The sequence below is a fragment of the Phaseolus vulgaris genome, chromosome 3 (genome assembly GCF_000499845.2).
Source record: "Phaseolus vulgaris cultivar G19833 chromosome 3, P. vulgaris v2.0, whole genome shotgun sequence".
In the NCBI taxonomy this organism is placed as follows: Eukaryota; Viridiplantae; Streptophyta; class Magnoliopsida; order Fabales; family Fabaceae; genus Phaseolus; species Phaseolus vulgaris.
Genome location: NC_023757.2, coordinates 16,733,230 through 16,755,193, shown reverse-complemented (window position 1 = coordinate 16,755,193; position 21,964 = coordinate 16,733,230). Strand labels below are relative to the sequence as shown.

General features: G+C 35.6%; 2 protein-coding genes and 1 long non-coding RNA gene across 3 annotated transcripts; 2 read left to right on the top strand and 1 right to left on the bottom strand.

Annotated features, from left to right (window-relative positions):
• Positions 1 to 1,661: 1,661 nt before the first annotated feature.
• On the top strand, positions 1,662 to 2,654 carry LOC137839228 (uncharacterized). The gene has a single exon (XM_068648351.1). The coding sequence runs from the start codon at positions 1,662 to 1,664 to the stop codon at positions 2,652 to 2,654; it is 993 nt and encodes a 330-aa protein (XP_068504452.1).
• Positions 2,655 to 12,752: 10,098 nt separating this feature from the next.
• Positions 12,753 to 16,912, top strand: LOC137806797 (heavy metal-associated isoprenylated plant protein 7-like). The gene is made up of 5 exons (XM_068607080.1): positions 12,753 to 12,918; positions 13,128 to 13,293; positions 13,661 to 13,857; positions 15,021 to 15,111; positions 16,280 to 16,912. The coding sequence occupies exons 1-5, from the start codon at positions 12,910 to 12,912 to the stop codon at positions 16,600 to 16,602; spliced, it is 786 nt and encodes a 261-aa protein (XP_068463181.1). The 5' UTR covers positions 12,753 to 12,909; the 3' UTR covers positions 16,603 to 16,912.
• LOC137806798 (uncharacterized) lies at positions 16,486 to 17,616 on the bottom strand. The gene is made up of 2 exons (XR_011080413.1): positions 17,342 to 17,616; positions 16,486 to 16,941 (listed from the first exon to the last, which is right to left on the bottom strand). It is a non-coding gene; the product is annotated as an uncharacterized lncRNA (long non-coding RNA).
• Between the last annotated feature and the right edge of the window lie 4,348 nt (positions 17,617 to 21,964).

Genomic DNA, 21,964 nt, shown 5'->3' with positions numbered 1-21,964 from the left:
GGGGCCACGAGGTGGACCCCAGACGCACTTATTAGGGGATTAGGTTAATCTTTGGACATTGGTTTCCTAAGCCGATGTTGGAGATTGATATCGGACCTCACAATGGAGGGAGAAGGTCGGACATCGGTCTTCTAGACTTTGTAGAAGGCCATGAAAGGTGGGCCTAAGAGTTATGATAAGTTGACAAGTTAAAGACATGAGATATGTGGAAAGCCTAACTCACGAGGGATCCATGCACGTGGTGTGTATGACACATGAAGGCCCAGCACGTGAGGATAATCCTGGGAGGCGTTAAAGCCTATTAGGATTAGGGTTTCCAGAAAGGCTACATGCATGACACGTGAATAATTAGGGCACCCACAAAGCAGATGGCGCAAGAGAATAGGAGCACAAATTGGTACCCAAACGGCCACTATGTTATTCATTGCACTCCAATTAAGGAAGGTTCCATGTGCCAAATACGCTAAAATTACCTAAATAGCGGCGCATGGACATTTTCCAAGGAACCCTAGATGAGGGTAACAACACAAAGGTAAACCCTAGTTTCAGCCTATATAAAGGGTGCCAAGAACCCTAACAAGATACGCAGTTTCTAAGACTGAAGCTAATATACACACTTGGTGTTTCTTTGCCCTAATACTTACTTGAGCGTCGGAGTGCAAACGGCCGCTAGGGCGCCCCTTTGTCTTTGCAGGTGAGAAGTTTCTTGATCAAGAAGGCAAAATTCTCAGGCAAGATCGAAGGGCCAAAGAAGCTATTGGAGTCAACCGGCAGGAAGATTTGGCGCCCACCGTGGGGCCTGTTAAAGAAAGGTCCCACTCGCAACGACAAGGTTAAGAGTCTTTACTACCAATATGAGGAGTACGAGGCAAGGAACCGCTGGATCTGCAGGAATTGTGCCCCTTGGAGGGGACAACATTACCACGCAGCAAATCTTGGACACGAGGCATGCCCTCCAAGCAAAGGTAGCGGCATCACGAGCGGACAACGCAGAGCCAATGAAGAACTGCGCAGGGATTTACAACAAGTAGGGAAGCGCGCAACGGACGAACGTGCCCCGTTTGTACCTCTTAGGGCACGTCCCATGCCGTTCTCACGAGCGATCATGAATACGGCGTTACCAACAACGTCTCTGGGCCTGAAAGTCTCCTTCACAGGAGTAGAGGACCCAGAGGCCCATCTCACGGCGTTCCACACCCAAATGATGCTTACAAGAGGGTCTGGCGTTGTGTATTGCAAGATGCTTATGAGCACGCTGTCAGGCGCGGCGTTGGAATGGTTTGTTAGCCTTCCTGACAGACACATCACCACCTTTCACTAGTTTGCAACACTGTTCAGGGAGCAGTACCTTGTTAACAGGCCCCCACCCGGCTTTCCTATGATGTTTTCGACGTCAAACAGTAACAGGAGGAGTCCGTAAAGGACTACCTGAACAAGTTTGGGGTCCAAGTGGTAAGATTGAAACCTATTGATGAGGCCATGATAGTGCATGCCTTTGTCAAGATTACCTTCAAGAGCTGTAGAATGATCAGGCGTTGGTAGTTGCAAGGACAGATCAAGGGCACGAGGTGCCTATCCATGGGGAAGTAAACACCATCTTTGGAGGATTCTTAGGGGGAGGGTGCACCGCCTCCCAGCGAAAGAAATACGCATGAAGCGTAATGACGGTAGAGGTACAACAGGTAGACCAAACCCCCGATGTTGACCTCGTTTTCACCAGGGCCGACCTCCAAGATATCATACCCCATGACAATGACCCGATGGTGATTTCAGTAGTCACAGCAGGAAGGAATGTGCACCGCGTCCTCGTGGACCAAGGAAGTTCAGCCGACGTGATGTTCTTGATGACCTTCAACCAGTTACAACTGTCCACGAACCGGTTAAGGCCCTACACCGGATGTTTGTATGGTTTTGCAGGGGACCAGGTGGAGGTTCGTGGACACATCGAGTTGAGGACGACGTTCACGGATGGCACGACCTCACGCACTACCAACATCAGGTATTGTGCTGTTAATGCTCCCTCAGCCTACAATATATTGTTAGGTAGGCCAGCTTTAAACAGGATAGGAGCAATCGCCTCCACGAGGCATATGAAGATAAAGTTGCCTTCCCTTGAGGGTGTGGTGATCACCATTAGATCTGACCAAAAGGAGGCGAAGAGATGCTATGAAAACAACCTCAAAACGAAGAGAGGAGTGTTTGTTGTCACTACCAGACCCCCAAGAGAAGACGGGGTATTCCGCGTGGAGATCGCCCGGGAGAACCGACCCGAGCCCGCAGGAGACGTGGTGGAAAGAGAGATCGGTGGGAAGACGTTCAAACTTGGGTGGTCCTTGAGCCAAGAGTCGCAGGATCAGGTTGTTGAGGTCATAGCACGACACCTTGACGCTTTCGCATGGTCTGCCTCTTACATGCCCGGTATAGACCCTGACTTCCTGTGTCATCGTCTCACCCTAGACCCCCAGGTCCGACCTGTCCGCCAGAGAAGGCGAAAATTCAACGAAGAAAGGCGTTTGTTCGTACGAGAAGAGACAAAGAAGCTATTGAAGGCTGGCCACTTTAGGGTAATTCAGTACCCCGAGTGGCTAGCCAATGTGGCTTGCGGTTTAGCACCTAAAGGTCATTGGTGCATGTGGCAGGTGGTTTTCTGTTAGAGATATAAGATAATGTGCTTATTTTCAGTTAAGATTTGCTTATCTCAAGTGCAATTGTTGCATGCGCAGTTATAAAAAGAGGCTGAAACCCTAGGTGAAGGTACGATGTTTTTACACATTACACTAATAATTATTGTTGCTTTTGTGAGCCCTTACTAATTTGATCGTCGGAGGGCGATCGCCCGTTAGGGCGCCCTCTGTCTTAACAGGAACAACATCCAAACATTAAGGAAAGAACGAGTTCCACCACAAGGCAGACGGAGTCCAAGTTCGCCTGCAGAAGTTTACCGACAACCAAGTCAACCGACAAGAACATTTGGCGCCCAATAAAACTAGGTCCCACCCACAATCGTGATCAAAGCTATCAGGTGATATGAGGACTACTAGGCAAGGTCGGTATAAGTGCGAGCCTAGCTCGGTATAAGTGCGAGCCTAGCTCGGTATAAGTGCGAGCATAGACGCTCTGTGGGATTGATTTGTTTGTTGATTTGCTTAAGCACAACACAGGTAAGTCAACCTAGCTCGGTGTCAGTACGACCACTCGAGTATAGGCGCCCCGTGAGTAAATGATTACCTAGTGGCAGGTAAGACAAGGAGCATGTGTACCATCCAGGAGAGCTCGTCATCTCGACCCAAGTGTTTAGGGGAGGTCATCCCGGTGTTTGGGCACGAGAGGTAAGTCATGAGCTCGGCTCAAATGTTGGTCAGCCTAGAAAAGGTAACAAAGATAAAGGAATATTTTATCTGTTGCGATATTATTCTGAAGATAGAAGATAAAGAAATATTTTATCTGTTGCGATATTATTCTGAAGATAGAAGATGAAGGAATATTTTATATGTTGTGATATTATATTTTATTTGAGGTGATATTATTATGAAGATAAAAGGTAAAGAAATATTTTATCTGTTGTGATATTATTCTGAAGATAAAATATAAAGGAATATTTTGTTTGTTGTGATATTATTCTGAAGTTAAAAGATAAAGAAATATTTTATCTGTTACGACATTATTCTGAGGATAAAAAGTAAAGAGATATTTTATCTGTTGTGATGTTATTCCAAAGATAAATGATTATTATCTTTTGAGTATGTTGTGATATTAGTCTGAAGATCAAAGATATAATTATTATTGTTTTCATATTATTATGGAAATAACGGATGTAAATCTATTATCTTGTTACTCTGAAGATGACGTGAATGATTAATCATCACTTAAACATGTTGTGATATTGTTATCATGATCATGATCTCTCTGAGTAGAGAAGTTATTCTTGTAACTGGATATAGAGCGTAGTAGTGTAAGATTACATGTCTAGGAAGGCTCTACCGAGGAAAGACTTGGTATTTAAGCGCGTCCATTGGTGACCCACCTCTCTTTCCTGGAACTTACCTGGTGTACTAGTTCACGATCTACAATATGCAACAGAGATCAACTTTAACAAATTTTCCAGAACTCGTGTGTCGAGAGTGACAAATGATTATGTCCTACCGTAGCTCGAAGGTAAAGGACAATACAACATCAAACTTTTACACCATGCAGGGTCATAGAAGTGTTGGACGATGAAGCCTATCGGCGGAAAGTCAAGCCATTGGAACCATTCCTCTAATAGGGACATTGCGACTCAGGATGGCGACTTGGCTGGAAAGATATCCACGAAAGTGCCTTGTGTGTTCGAATGAGCAAAGATATTTTCCCTTTGGGAACACTCCAAGTCTGGAATCGTGCAAGTACATTGCGGCTCAGGTGCGCTGACCCTTGGCTTAGAGACAATTTGGACATGGGCACCCCTGATCGCAGCTCGCCACCGTTGTGGTTCGAGCCTTCGAACAGGTACATGGCGACTCTCAAGTCTCAACTCGCCACCGTTGAGGTTTGAGCCATTGAACAGGTGCAAAGCAACTTAGTGATGGAAGAGTGCCTTCATCCGTTGAGATTTCTTTGGTGGATTGACGAAAGCTTCATGGATTGTAGCGGACAAGAAGCTCACTTAGAGCTTGTAGATTCCTTAAAGGTGAAGGATAGGTATGGAGAGTGATAGGTGAGGCCTAATCACTTGGTCTAGTGGAAAATTGAAGATCAAACATTTATCCTAGGGAGGGTAGGAGACAAGAGTGTAATTGACACAAATTTGGCAACAATTCACTCATTGATTAATCTTGAAAATACATTAGCCAAGAACCTCATTATATAGCAATTTGAGGGCTGAAAATTCAAAAGAAAGTGAAGGGAAATTCAAATGAATTTCCATCCAAAAGTGGCATCTAATTGGGCACATGGGAGGGGTGTGACTGGTGTTACACGCTCACCCCCTCTATGGGCTTTCCAAACCGGCCTTGGTTGATTTAGAGGTTTTAGAAACCCTAAATTAACTTAGGTTGGTGTTTTAGATGCCAAAATTAATTCTAAGAAAAAATTACAAATAAAATTCTTAATCTAATTTTGACAAGAAAATAAATTCTACTCTACACTAAGTTATGGCATCTTTGAACATATATTAGGAGGTTTCTATGCCATCAGTAGTTGTATTCCAGTCCTCTTGAACCTTCTTTGCCATAGCTTTAGTAATTGGCCCTGATCTTCTATTTGTTGTTGTGCTTGTACTTGGTCTTGTGCTTGGGCCTCTTCCATCACTTAGTCTCTTCACTGAAACAAGTTTAGCTTGAGACTAGGGGGCTTGTGTATTGGGCAGGAGCTCGGTCCTCGGTCTTGGACCAGTTACTACTCGGTTCTCGGGTAGGGTAGAAGTCAGCTCGGCCATAGGGAGGTGTATGTATAACAGAATGTGTCTTGCAATTTAGCACCTAAAGGTCATTGGTGCACATGGCAGGTGGTTTTCTGTTAGAGATATAAGATAATGTGCTTATTTTCAATTAAGATTTGCTTATCTCAAGTGCAATTGTTGCATGTGCGGTTATAAAAAGGGGTTGAAACCCTAGGTGAAGGTACACTGTTTTTACACACTACACTGATAATTATTGTTGATTTAGTAAGTCCTTACTGAATTGATCGTCGGAGTGCGATCGGCCGTTAAGGTGCCCTCTGTCTTAACAGGAACATCATCCAAACATTAAGGAAAGCACGAGTTCCACCACGAGGCAGACGGAGTCCAAGTTCGACTGCAGAAGTTTTCCGACAATCAAGTCAACCGATAAAAACAATTAGTATCATCATCTTTTTGTTTCAACTTATAACGTGATAACCCACACCTTGGACAACTTTTCAACAATTCAAAATCTTTCCTGTATAATATACAGTCATTAGGACATGCATGTATCTTTTTATACTCCATACCCATTGGACAAAGAATCTTTTTAGCGTCATAATTACGATTAGGTAGAGTTTCCCTCTGGAAGCATATCCTTCAACAACTGATGCAATTTCGTGAAGCTTTTATCAGTCCATCCATTTATTGCCTTCAAATTCATCAATCTTAACACCACTGGTGCAAAAATATTAAAAGACAGCGGCTTTATAGCCGCATTTGTTGTACACGTAGTTGTAAATACAAGAGATAAGAAGGCGGTTATTTAACCGCATTCTTAAATACCATTTATAAATGCGGCTATGGTAAATAGCCACATTCTTATTTAATTTTTTTTAAAAAAGAAATAAAACTCTAAACCCTAAACCATAAACCCTAAGGCAACAATGACGGAGGCAACAGCGACAGAGCAATGGTGACCTTTGCCAATACAAGAAAACAAACAAATAAGAGAAACAAAAAAAATATATAAACTAATGGTGAAAAAGAAAGAGAGTTCAAAACGTACTTCAATGGCATGAAGAAGACAATGAAGGGTCGCAGAAGATGAGAGGAAGCATGAGAGCACAAGAGAAAAAGAAGCGTTAGAGAACCCTTCACCAATGCAAGAAAACAAACAAATAAATGAAACAATGTATAAACCATTGGTGAAGAAGAAAGAGAGTTGATCGAAACGAACTTACAATGGCACAAGAACACAATGAAGCCCACATTAGAAAATAGGAACACCAAAGCAGAAACAGAGAGAAAAAGTGAAGGGCCAAGAAGAAAGAAACTATGAAAGTGTAAGTGGCGCGCTTCAAAATTAGGGTAAAAAATTATTTAAGAAGACGACTATTTGTAATAGCCGCATTCTTAAATCAAGTTAATTTCAAAAATCCACTGTGTTTTGAAAGACAACGTCTAACCCTAAAACCGCATTAAATAGTGAGTCGTTGTTTTAAACTTTTGTACTAGTGCACTGTCGACAACCGTGTGAAGTTAGTTGATCCAAGATACAATGGAGTCTCTGCATCGCTTGACATACTTCCATATCCATGCACTTATGCAAAAGACTCAGCTCCCACATCACAAATCATGTTCTCCAATCGATCATTATCTACATCATCATGTACTGCATCATCCATGGTGGACCCCACATATTTTTCAGTTACGAAAACACGTGGTAAATTTAATAATTCACCATGCCATGTCCAAGTTGTATAAGGACGAAGAAACCTATCACAAAGAAGGTGCTCCCTCATTATCTTAACATCCAGTATTCCTTCCATTCAAACAGTTAACGCACGAATACCTGATCTTTGCTCCATCATGACAACTATTATTCGCGTTACGTTGCACAAATAGTATAAATTCTTCTACTCCTCTTTCATACTCATCACTTATTCGAACAAAATTAATCCAATTTCGATCCATTATATTCTGTAATAGTCATTCAAGTGTTTCTAATAAGTGTTCTATCTCACACATTTTTCGATGGTCGAACACCCCCGAACTCAAAACCAACACGTATCAATTGTCGAGGGTCGAAAACTCTCAGACCCAATACCAACACGATAATTTTATTATAAACTAACGACTAACATAATAAAAATTAATAATAAATAAAAATTAATAATAAATAAAAATTATAATAAATACTAAATAATATAAATTTTAAAAAATACAAATTATAATAAATAAAAAATAAACAAATTCATAACATTAAAAAAATCAAAAAAAAATTAAAACGCCAACTTTGTGCATGAAGGCAACGTTTAGAGTGGCACAGAAGCGGCAACAATGGCAACGACAGCGGACACGGCAGCATCGACGGAGCGAGGGAGCAATGAAACGCGAAGGCAATGAAACAGTACATCGACCAATGCAAGAAAACAAAAAAATAGTAAGAGAAACTAACGAACTTAACAATGGCACGAAAACAAGAAGAAGAAGCAGAGCTCGAACGAACTTACAATGGCACGAAAACAAGACAATGCAGCTCGCAGAAGAAAAGAAGAACAAAAGAGCAGGAATAACGAAAGAAGAGGAAGAAAGTATGAAGCGTAAGTGGCGCGTTTCAGAATTAGGCTAAAAAATGATTTAAGAATGCGACTATTAAATAGCCGCATTCTTAAATCAAGCGTTTTGATTTAAGAATGCGGCTATAGAAAAAATCGCATTCGTAAATGAACTTAATTACAAAAATACCATCGCATTTTGAAAGACTGCGTCTAACGGTAAAAACATATTAAAAAAACAGTAGTTATTTTTACATTTTGCACTTGATATTTTATTATTTTGTATGTGACAACGTATAACACTTTTATAAGCTGTAATAAAATTTCTAAAAAGAGGTAGTTATTATATGGATACAAAAATATTTTTAATAAATAATATATTTCCTAAAATGTCATTTTTAAACAATTAATAATTTCATCTTCTAATAGAAAAAAAAAATAACTAAGGCCTCATTCAAATGAGTTTTAGTTGTAAGATCATTTTTCTAAAAATACCATTAACAATTTTTTTTTAGTTTTAAAAAAAACTTCTCATGTTTAGTATAAAAACACTACCAGCACATAAGATGCTTCCAAAAAAAATCAAAGATAAGATGATAGTGTAAAAGTTGGGTAGGAGACACTCACATTAAATTTGGTTTAACGTTAAACATAACACCTAAAAAGAAAAATTTTATTGGTGTATTAAGATTATTATTATTATATTATTGTTATTATTATTATTATATATTATTATAACTAGCAGAAATATAGACGTAGACAAAAATCATTGGATCGATGTAACGATGTTTTTGGATTTCTACTGATTGGATCAGGTTATGGACGCGAATATTGTCGAGATTGATGCAAATTATCATCGATGAGGCAAGAGGAAACAAAGGAGACGAGCGAGTTAAAGAGATTTGAAAAAGAAAAGAGATACAATAAAGAAGAACAAATAGAGAAAAACAATAATGATATCCAAAAAATCGAATTGGAAGCAACCGTCAGTAAAATATGAGAAAATGACAATATATTTTATTTAAATCTAGAAAATTGTTATAATATATAAAAATTATTTTATTTAAAAATAAAAAATTATTCTAACAATTACTCTACTAATTACAAAATGATGGAATAATTAAAATAAAATAATAAAATAAGATGTTGATATAAGGATAAAATAAAATAAAAATTATGTACACAAAAATAATTCTAAAAAAAATCCTCTATATATATATATATATATATATATAAATAAAAGTATAAATTAAAAAAATTATTATAGAAAAGTACACATTTGTATTTTTACTGCACTATTTATTTATATTTTACAATTTTTGTTCTCTTCCTATATTCTAAGTTGTAAATAACCAAGAAGTTTAGGTAAAAAGGTATATCATGGATGGTTGGTTCATGGTTAGGCACTAGAAGTAACCTATAGAAGGTTAGATAAAAATTTCATATTTATTGTTTCGTAGCAAAATTTTTGATTCAGTGAAGAGTTAGTCAGTGTGTAAAGTTAGATTTAGCACATGTTTAATTTTCAGTTTGAAGACTCAAAAGTATGTTAAAAAAGTTAAGTTAAAAAAAATCTATTTGCTTTTTAAATGAGTGTGAATAAAAGAATTGGTCTTATAGTTTACAAAATAAATATCACCTAAACTTAAATAGAGAAACTATAAAGTACACACAGCTTTAACAATTAATATCATTTTTATTAAATGGATATAGATGGAAAAGTTGCACTTTATTTCAATTAAACTCCTTTAGTTAAATTCTCAATTGAAATAAATTTGAAAATATGGTCTAATAAAAATTCTTTACATATCATGGTATTTCGCTTGCAAAGATTACCATACCATTTCATATAATACCAACTCCATTATTGCCAAACTCCAAAGTTTCTCAAATGTGTTTTTAGTTGTTCTTCTTATATATGAATTATATGAAAATATGAGACAATTATTTGTTAAAATAATGTCTTCATTGATTATTTTGTAATTCATCATATATGTAGGAACTAATTGAAGGAAATAAGAGAAGACAAAAGATTGTAGTAACTGAATGAATGTAATTGCACATAATTGCAAAACTGATCTTATTCATTTTGATTCACTCAGTCATATATATAATAATTACAATTACTGGAAGCTATAAACTAGGAATACTAAAAGGCCTGTAAATTGACCATTAATGCAATATAACGGTAAAATAGTTTAAGGGTAATAAAATATGAATTAATAATAATAAAATCTGAATTAATAACCAACATCCTCCCTTAATTCTGATTTGGAACAACCTTCCCAATTTGAGTCATGATATTGTTTTTCTCAATCGCCATCAATTCTTCATTCATAGCCTTTTGCCATTTGGGGTGTTGAATGGTATCGGCAAGTCTCACAGGTTCTTATTCTGCAAGAAAAAGCAAAGTGAACCAAATCTCCATTGTCATCAACTTCATCATCAAGATTTACTTCGCAATCTTGAAGATGTACAGGTTGTCGTTGTTGCCTTCTTGGTCGTTCCATCATAGTTGCAATTGGAGTTGCAACTTCAGGTTGAATTACAACTTCAGGTTGAACTGTAGGTGCTTCAAGAGTGACTCTATCTTCCACATCATCGTTCAAAACGTAAATATATCGTTTTTCGAATCCATTTCAGCTGTTGCATTCCATTGCCATTCCTCATCTTCGGCAAATGTAACATCACGACTAACAATCACCTTCTTTGTCATTGGATTGTACAATTTGTATTCCCCATGCTTATATCCAATGAAAATGGTCTTCACTGCCTTATCATCCAACTTTGATCTTGTTGCATTGGGAACATGAGCATAAGTAATTGACCCAAATACCTTCCAGTGTTGCACATTGGGTTTGAATCCACTCCATGCCTCAATTGGAGTTGTGTTAGAAACACTCTGAGTGGGTGATCTGTTTATCAAATATACCGCACATGTTACAGCCTCAGCCCAAAAATAATTTGGCATACCTTTCGCTTTAAGCATGCTCCTCGCCATGTCCATGATTATTCTATTCTTTCTCTCAGCAACTCCGTTGTGTTGAGGTGTGTATGGGCAAGTTATGTTATGTTGCAATCCAAGTTCTTCACAGTGTCTCTAGAATTCATTAGACTTGTACTCACCTCCTCCATCACTACGCACCATCTTAATTTGTCTGCCACTCTCTCTTTCAACAAATGCTTTAAATATTTTAAAGCAGTGGCCAAGCGCCTCCATGATTCTGGCCACCACGACCTTTGCTGAAATAACTACCATGTTTATGATAGGAGCTACCAATTGAGGCTTGTGCTTGTAAAGCCTGTTCAATTGGTTTTTCAATCTTATTGTCATTCATCCGCTGCTCATGCGCTCGTAGAGAACCAGACAATAACCTTACTGTCACTTTTGAAATGTCATTGGCCTCTTCAATTGCGGCAGCAACATGTTCAAATCTGGGAGTTAAAGACCTCAAAATCTTTTCCACCTTTGCCTGCTCCGAATGTGTTTCACCATTGGTCTTCATTTGATTTGTCAGGGCAATAACTTTATTTATATAGACATCAATAGTCTCTGTGGTTTCCATCTGCAGCAGTTCATATTAGCGTCTTAGGATTTGAAGACGCACCCTCTTGATCTTATCATCACCTTTATAATTGGTTGACAAAATTGTCCAAACCTCACTGGCAGTTGTTGCTCCTTCTATCTGCTCAAACGTCTCGTCATTCATCCCTTGATGAATGAGATACAAAGCCTTATTGTACTTCTTCTTCTGGTCACGATGCACTACTCATTGCGCCTCATTAGCAGCTAATGCAGACACTCCACTTTCAACGACATCCCATAACTCATGATAATCAAACAAAACTCTCATTTGCACACACCACCGATTGTAATTTTTCCCATCAAGGATAGAGACTGATAATTGGGTAGAGTTCATGATAACAGACTAGCTCTTGATACCAGTTGTAGGAACTAATTGAAGGAAATAAGAGAAGACAAAAGATTGTAGCAACTGATTGAATGTAATTGCACAGAATTACAAAACTGATCTTATTCATTTTGATTCACTCAATCATATATATATATATATAATAATTACAATTACTGGAAGCTATAAACTAGAAATACTAACAGGCCTGTAAATTGACCATTAATGCAATATAACGGTAAAATAGTTTAAGGGTAATAAAATATGAATTAATAATAATAAAATCTGAATTAATAACCAACAATATAGACATGACTATAAAATTAATAGATTATTAAAATTATCATATTAATTACACTACTTATTATTTAATGGTTTGAATACCATTTCTGATCTCAAAGACAAGATAGTCCTTTTTATTTATATAAACCAACATCCAAACATTCTTTTCCTACAACTTTTAATATATATTCCTTTTCACATGAATTAACCAAACATTTGCCAACATAGATCGTTATGACGACATGAAAGAGGGTGAGATTCGGCTGAGAGAGACTAGATTGAGGCACGACTAGTCAATGTTGATGATGATCTAGGTAATAGCCATAACCATTGGTCTACAATAACTTGAAAAAGAGAAAGAACAAGAAAATTCTGTGTTTTTATTCGTTATTAGACTATAGTGAGAATTATTTTACAACAAAACCAACCAGTAACGGTAAAAAATATTTGACCATCAAATTAAAATATTATTATATTAAATTGTCTGAAATGATGTTTCAGCCATGCAAACTACCTATATACTAATTCACCCTAAAATATCAGAGTAATAAAAATGTTTTTTTTAAGTTTGTAGTTGATTGTGCAGTAAAAATGTCCACGTCAGATTTGCAGAATCCCTTACACGTTAAATGTTCTGCTCAGTCCAACATTGCTACGATGGACAGAGAGGCAGGGAGAGAGAGTGTGTGCATAAACATAAGAGTTCTTTTCTACACTCAAACCACATAACATTAAGATCTGTGTTAACCAGTAAACTCAACTCTCTCTCAAGAAGAAGCCATTGTCTACTGTGACAGGCATGGGTGAAGTAAGAGTTCTCTCCTACACTCAAGTTCACACACACGCATATTTTAAATCAACCTCTCTATCTTTGCCTGTTCCTTTCACTTTATTTTTTCCCCAGTTATTCATAACTTTCTGCTGTTACAACCATCTTTATAATCTTTTCTCAATTCTGCTGCTACCGAGTTTCTTTTTCTTTCTTTAACTCCATGATTATGTGATGTGTTTGCAAAGGAAAAGAAGGAAGAAGGAAATAAAGAAGAAGCCAAAGAGGAAAAGGAGGTAGAAGAGAAGAAGGATGAAAGCAAGGAAGAGCCACCACCGGAGATAGTGCTCAAAGTTGACATGCACTGTGAGGCCTGTGCAAGGAAAGTTGCAAAAGCATTGAAAGGATTCCAAGGTCATTTCCCTTCACTTTTCATCTATTATGTTTGTTAATGACCTCAGTTTTAACGATGAATGCACTCACGAGGAACGCTGTTATGGCTAGTTAGTTTTGGGTTTAGCTTCAGCTAGTGTTAATTAGTAGTTTCCATCGTTTTTTCCCCCATTGTTAGAGGCATCAATTCAGTATCCACATGATAGCTTTTGAATTTCACAAAATAATGATGAGATGATTTTGTCTTAGATGTGCATTATTCATGTAGAGACAAAAGATCATGATTGCATCCGTAGTTAACAAAGGTAAAGTTGTTTTAGGTGGTGGAAAAGATTGATGAAATGGGGTTAACGTTTTTAATCTAATCTGTTTTTTGAGTGTGAAACAGGAGTGGAAGATGTGACTGCGGATAGCAGGACAAGCAAAGTGGTAGTGAAAGGAATGGCAGCAGACCCCATAAAGGTGCGTGAGAGGCTACAAAAGAAAAGTGGTAAGAAAGTGGAGCTTATTTCACCGTTGCCAAAAGCTCCAGAGGAGAAAAAAGAAGAAACCAAAGAACCACCTAAAGAGGAGAAAAAAGATGAGGTAAATCTAAAATCATTCAGCTTTGAAACTTTTTTCTTGTTGCGTAGATGCAAAATGTGATGAATATTCAGCAAGCACGATAAGTTTCTGCAGTACAGTCAATCATTCTCATTGACCAACATTCGGTAAAAAGCTTTCAAAACAAGAACTAAAGTCTTAAGAGTTTCAAAAACCAAAGTCTTGATAAGTTAGGAGATTAAGAGGCACATTGCTTGGCTTGAAGTGTGAGAGAGAGTAATTTGCACAGTGGGTAGTTTTTAGTATTTTTGGTGTATTGTTTTGCGATCCATTCCAGGGTGAGTGCTGACATGAAAGTAACGAAACAAAGTGATGCCCCTTTGAAAGGCACACGTAACGAGGTGAACGGCGATGACAAATGAGAGGGTTTGACCCCACTCACTTTTTGCAAGTTGCAACTTGACATGCTGCTTTGCTGCAAAATGGGGTCACGGGTGCACTACACCTGATTTTACCGTGTCCTACTTTCATGACATTCACTTCCACACAATGCACACATGACAGTAAATAAATTTGACACCACACAACCATGGTCACCATGGTGACGTATTCTGTATGGAGGTTAAAAGTTAAAACTACAGGCGCCCAAATACAATGGATGACAATGACATTCTAAAGGTCTGATCCAATACCAGTCAGCTAGGCTGCTACTTCAATGCCAATTGCTAATAGGATGGCAAAAAGAAAATACTCGTGCATTAAATTATTCACAAATTCTTAATAATCTGCGTAGTAGTATATTGGGTTAATACTTCTAACTTGAATACACCAGTTTTATGCTGGAATTTTCAGAGTGGGGTGACTTGGCGGGAATGGATCAACATGGGTTGCTAAAGTTTGCCTTTTTGGTTTATTTTCTATTAAACTTGAGATGAAAGTTGGAAACCAGGCCATGACCTTTACCTGACTTGACACATTGTAAGATAGTGGGATCTCTTTCATAACAAATTCATGAAAAATAAAGAAAAACTCAAGAGAAGAATTATAATTGATTTTGTATTCAATGTTTTTTTTTTTCTGTGGGGGTTTTAAGTTTTCCTTATGCATTTGGTTCAAATCGACACTGCTTTAGATATTCTGATTGACCAAAGTTATTTTGCTGGTGGTCTAATTCCTATGCTGTGGTTGTTTGAATTGCTGGTCAGCCTCCTTCTGTGGTAACAGTTGTGCTAAAAATTCGAATGCATTGTGAAGCATGTGCTCAAGTTATACAGAAACGAATCCGTAAGATTAAAGGTGCAAAGATTCGTATCCTCTCTTTCTCTATTTCTTTATTTCTGCTGCGTCCTATTTCACTCGTGCACTAACAAGTACAACAAACACGTTTTGGATCAATTCAGCTAAACTAAATCCCAGGTCCTACATGAGCCTGTGCCTTTCAATCATTATTCGTTATCATGATTACTAATTACTAATGATTTACGAGAATCCCAACAAAACTGCATTTCATAATTGAAAAGAAAGAGTTTAATTGCCCCTTTAATTTGATTTACGCCTTTCTCTTCTCTCAAGTTTACCATGGAATCTTATAATCGCTAATAATATACTTTTTGATACTTACTTTTCTAACACATTTTTAATTGGTAGAATCTCATGAAACCGCCTTTATTACAGAGTGAGCCCACGTTACTGAGTAAAGCTGCAATTCTTTTATCCAAAAATAAAGATGGTACTGAGAAAGGAGAATGCGTTGTTGTGAACTTTATTTGTAGTTACAAAGTTCATGTTTAGTTTATATTTATAATTTTTAAATGTCTTTCCAAACTGCAATGAAGCCATTACAGCCCCCTTAGGAATGTGGCACGCATACGTAATAGTTTTAATTACAGGTTCACGTGCACGTAATGTTCTGTTCTTTTTTTCAAAGTTTGGGCATAAGAATCCTATTCTGTGGCGCTAATCGCGTTCCTTTTGAAAGCGTCGAAGTTTACAAGGTTTTTGTCTCATTCAAAAAAATTCGAGATCTTACTATTTTTAATAGGATATAGATAATTATATCAGTCTCAGTGGAATAAAATTATCATTTTTAGCTAAAAAATGAAACCACATCAAATTAATGATCCCTCCATTTCATTTTACTGTAATATTCTCAAATAGCAGTTATTTAGGAGTGGAGGGGGCTATCTATTTCAATGCTGGAACTTGGTACGTAATTTCAGCCGCATGTTGTCTCTTAAAATGCCATTGCAGCTGATATAAGTACTTTGGACATTTGTATCAAGAGTGATTAATCTTAAAACTTTTTTATTCATTTGGTATTAAATTATTCATCTAGGGAAAATAAAATACATGTACTAAATAAATGTTATTGAAGAAAATAGTTAACTTTTTGTGTTTCATTCTTGATTGATTCCATGAATGGTACGTGATTTGAGACATAGTAATTAATGGCTTGCATGTGCAGGAGTAGAATCAGTGGAAACAGATTTGGCAAATGATCAAGTCATAGTGAAAGGTGTGATCGACCCTGCGAAGCTTGTAGATCATGTATATAAGAGGACCAAAAAGCAAGCCTCTATTGTGAAGGAGGAAGAAAAGAAGGAAGAAGAAAAGAAAGAAGAGGAGAAAAAGGAGGAGAAACAAGTTGAAGAAGAAAACAAGGAAGAGGAAGAAAACAAAACTGAAATCAAGCGAAGTGAATACTGGCCAGCCAAAAACTACATCGACTACGCTTATGATCCTCAGATTTTCAGCGACGAGAACCCAAATGCATGCTCTGTCATGTAAACAAGCAAGTGATTACGTATTGTGGTTGGAGTGGTAATTAGCTCAAGTAATTTTCTTTTCGATGTTGTTTCTAAGAATATGTAGCGGTGTGAGTGTGTTAAGGGTATAATCCTTCCATTCCATACCGTCCCTCAAAGCTAAATGTCTTGTTTCTTGTGCTTTTTGAGGTTTCAGTGTATTCCTTGACCAAGGGTGGGTAGAAGTGCTTCAGTTGGTGCAAGAGTTAAAATGCATCACTGAATTTTGGAGTAAAATCTCTTTGCCCATGAATGTTGACGTTGAAAATTGCATGCAATCGTTTCTCTCTTAAGACTTTTCTCCTCCCTTCAACAAGTAGCACTGTTAACAAGTACAAATTTACTTAATTTCAGTTTTCAATTTATAGGCTTCGTTCAAATTAGCTTGTCATCTGTGATCTCTTTTCAATCACAAGAACTCTTACGTTGGTTGATCAGGGTTCACACATGGGTGAATCTGGTGCAAAGTGACAAAGGTATTGGTCATCATTAAATAAGGATCATCGAAAGGGAAGGTTAGGTAGGGAGAGTTGACTAGACAATTCATCTATAGATGTTCAAAATATTGATCAATTATAGTTGTAAGAATTTATAAGGCTTAGAAGATGAGGCTTAGCTTAGTCTAAATTTCCTAATCAACATATTGTTATTCCCTTCTAGTGGCCCATTAACTCACATATGATTACGGGTTAAGACTTGAAACAACATTTGAAATGGCTTACCTTGTGTAATGTCGGTGAGCTGAGATTCCTAGATCCACTTCTGGCCAAAGGAAATGGTGGTCTTGCAAGTTGACCTAGCAGCTTAAATCCCGCTCTAGATTGAGATAAACTAAGGACCTGGCACTCTCTCTGTCCTTTTAGGCCAACACTACCCTTGTAGCTAAAACTAAGTGCTCAGTACAAGTGGTGATACTGTGATCACAGTTTTTGACCTGCCTCATTTCAGATTTCATATAAGTCTAGCCTGCTAAGAAGACAGAAGACAGTGCAGAGGCTTATGTAGTGCGTGGTATAATGGTATATATAGGCTGATAACGTCAGAGGAAATAGTGCCTCTTATCTCTTGGTTTTGGCAGTACATATACTTGGACCACAGGGCAATTATTGAAGTAGATGTATAATACTGTAGACAATGAAGTCGGAGACAAACACAGGCATACAAAAGAAGACTAGTTCAGGTCCTAATCACACACACACACTCAGATATTGCGGTTGTGGTACCATGACTCAAGACAGAACAGAATAATGCCAAAGGTAGAGTAGGTGCTATGCTATGCACATCTTAATGGCCTTTCCTTTGTGTCCCAGCTTGAAGCATTCTCTAGCTGAAAAGTCTACCTCCCTTTTAAAGATTTCCCTTTGAAAAAGAAACCCACTAAACAACCTTTTCTAATTCCTAGTCATTTGGGAAGACAGAGATTTGGGTAACCATTAACCACACATTTTAAAGAACCAATTTGGTCTGTACAAAAGGTGCAATCTCTCTCCCTCTCTACACACAACTCTGTGCACAAGTGTTGTCCGTCAAAATACTCAATGTTTAATCCAAAACAATCTACATATCTTATCCTGTTTATATATATTTTCTTCCATGTACATCATATATATTGAAAACACTGCATTTCACGTTTGCTAGCACTTGCTTTAACTACCTGGAATTCGTCATGATTTGTCTTAGTGGGTAAGGGTGAATTTGGTTATATTCAACAGATGGGGAAGGAAAATTGAAATTTTTAAAGATGGATTTACCAATTCATTCTTGTCTTCTCTGTGTTATTTCTCTGACATTTTTTTGTTTACACAATAACTATTTTTTGTTCTTTTATATCCTCAGTTAATCAATCTTAAAATTTCTGTACAATTTGTTAATTGCTAAAACTGTGTTTACTTTAAAGGTTTCACTACTTTCAACGCAGTTAAACGGAAAAGTTTGTCTTTTGGTGGGTTAGTTTCAACTAGAGTTTACACCTCGAAATATAAACATGCACTAAGAATTTTAGGAATTTGTATAGAAGATTTTACAGTGTTTGCTTCTACTTGCACGGTTTCTTTTCTTGGTGATCATCTTAAAGCCTGTAAAATATCATTATTTTTGTTTATTTTTTGGAACGGTTCTATTTTTTCATCTAAACTTTCACCAATATATTTAATCTATAATTTTATTGAATTAAGTAATATTTTTTTCACATTCTTACAAAAATTTATTTTAGGTAATTGAAGGAAACCAGTTCGTCTTTGCTTTTAAGAAATAAGCGACTTCAGTTCTAATAACAGATTGGAAGAATCGATTCATTTGAAAAATAGGGTTTACAATTTGAAATAGTTCTATCCATTTACCTTAAGATACCAAAGCTAGTGCAATGAATGAGTGTCAATCAAAAAGACGAGTGTTTTAGAAGTTTATTTTTTCAGTACGTTTAAGAAAAGATTATTGTGATTGGTTAGGTTAAAAGGGGATTTTCTCCCCTAGATTCATAGATTAGAGTTAATGTTATTGCTTCTGTATAAATAAATTGAGCAAAACAAGTTTTATTGGCTATGAATTTGAATGCAAGGAAAATTCTTCTAGAGCCACAGTGATGCATGAAATTGTGTTTTTATTTGTCATTGTGGAGTATAAGGTATTTTTTTATATTGTAGCATATCTTCAATGTTCTATTCTATTGATTTTATTTTTTGTTGATAAATTTTTTTATAAAGTATTTTGATATTTTTCTTAAGAAACTATGTTTTTTTAATTATATATATTTTTGTTGCTAAAAGTTAGAGGTGGGTAAAATGTACCAATTGAATTGAAGTAAGTAAAATTAAACTAAACTTTTAAAAGTGATAAGAGAAAAATTTAAACAATTGTATAATTGTTTAAATAAATTGAACTACTTTGAATTATTTACATAGTAATTCAGTTTTCAAAAACTAAATTAATATATCAATTTAATGCCGCTGACTGTATTATCGTTATCTATAAAATAAAAAATATATAATTACAAATATTTGTAGAACGTCATGGTGAATTGCATATCTGACCTCTCTTTTTGGATATGATATGTAGAGAATGAAAGAAGTTTTTAAATTGGTATATGTGTGAGCTTTGGGTGGTGAGGTTAAAAGTATTTGCAAATTCATGCACTTAAAAAGGCTATTTAGCTTCATTCTCAATGCATCTAACCCTTATTGTCGAACCCACTTCCACAACTAACACAAAAGTAGGAATATCACCTTCATATCACCAACACCAAATCAAAAGAAAGTGGTAAAAGTGGAGGAATTATTATGTTATTCACCAATTTATTCAACTCACTAACAGTACCATACATGATAATATAAGATAGCAGAATTTAAATTTTACAAAAACTTCCCTAATTACGTCTTTTAAATATTAAAATACACTACAAATCAGGGGGAAATATTATAAATTATTCATGTAAAAAATATTAATCAATGCAATATTAAATTATTTTTTATAAAAACTAAAAATAAAAATATAATAATATTATTAAGAAGACTTTAAAATAAAAATAAAGTCACTATAAAATACATTTTCAATAGATCTTTATGGTAGAACTGTAATTAGAAAAATATCAAAATGATTATAGAAAAATTTAAATAATTCCACATAATTTAAATTGCATAACTATAACTTCTATTAATTTTTTTCAAAAATATAAGAAAACGAAGTAGATATGAAACAATCAGTTGAATGAGAATGGAGATGTTATTAAAAAACTTAAAACTAAAAATAAAATAATATATCTTTTTACTTTATTTATTAAACTGAAAATTTACGTGATCAAACACTAAATTAAGAATAAGATATTTTCATGAGACAAAAATTAAAATATTATAAATAATTAAATGTGTAAAAGAAAAAAATTGATTTCATGAAGATTTTCATTTATTGAAATGTAATAGATTGTTGAAATAAAATGTAACAAAAAAAGTCTAATCATAAGTTGTGAAAAGTGGAAAAAGTATCTTTACATGTAATAGTGAACTTAGTGAATTTCAAACTAGTTTAACAATTGGGAAAGAAAATAAATAAAAAAATATTTAAAAAATTTTTTTTTTTTAAATTGAACAAATCAAACAAAATAGTAAAAGTAGGATTATTAGTTTAGTTAAGATGTTTTATTTTAAAACAAAGATGAATACAAATACAAGATTGATAGGTAGATATTCATCTTCCTTCTCATATTTAATTTAAAAAACTAAAATATTAATTATAGTGGAACCAATATTTTATGAATGTAAAATATTTTTCAAATCTATGTAAATATTTTTCATAAAAGTTAAGACTTATTTGTGTGTAGCAGAAGCAAACAATAGTGAAAAAGAAGTATCGAGCGTCTTAACTACAAAGCTTTTTAAGACGTGGGTATCGTTAGTTGTTTCTTAGGTGGGAACTCTAAAAAGTCCCTCCCATCTGATGCAACCAAAATCATAAAATAATTATGTGTGTGGGCCATAGATGATAAAGGTGTGGATCCTATCTTACAAATGGGCCAAGCCACGATGCTCAAACAGGCCTTCAATGTTCAATAATCTATTTTAATGGAAATGCATCTACTAATAACTAATATGTTATTTTTGTCCCTTTACCAATAACTCATCATGTGGAATCCTTCTTCCTATTTATATTTTTCCATGGCCAAATGGCCAAAGCTTAAACACCAGACTTTAAAGAAAGAAAAATTAGAGATAACTTTTATATATAAATAAATACAAATATCATTTTATAAGTTAATTTTATAAAATTAAGTTAAATTTAAAATATAGTTTTTAAACTGTAATTGAAAATTTAAAATAATAGATAAGATTAGTAATATCATAAGTGTATGCAAAGGTCACCAAAACAACCAGGTTCGTTTTGAAAACAATAGGCATGACACGTCTGCATAGTTACCGTTATTCTGGAACGGCTTTTGTTTGAAATATGGCCATGTATGCCAAATTTTTATATTATAAACAAACTTTGTTCTCTTTCAGCGGCAACAACAATTCTCCGACAAAACAAAATTTTGTTATATACTCATGTGTGACGAGAAGTTAAAACGTGTTTTTTTATCCAAGTTAAGACATGTTTTAAAAAAAACCATTCCATACTTGTTTTGTAGAATAATTTTGAACATTTAATATGATGTATTTAATGACATAAAGTTCATCAAGTCATAACATGTATTTATAATAATGAGTTTATAGATCTAGGAAAAAAAGAAATAATTATTTCAGAAAGGTCCAAAAGGGGACCCGTGAATGTGGTTGGTGCAAGGTCATATGCCTTGGGGATTAGGACAGCTTTTGGCCATGGTGTGAAAGCAGGGAAAATATTTCTCTCAATCATTT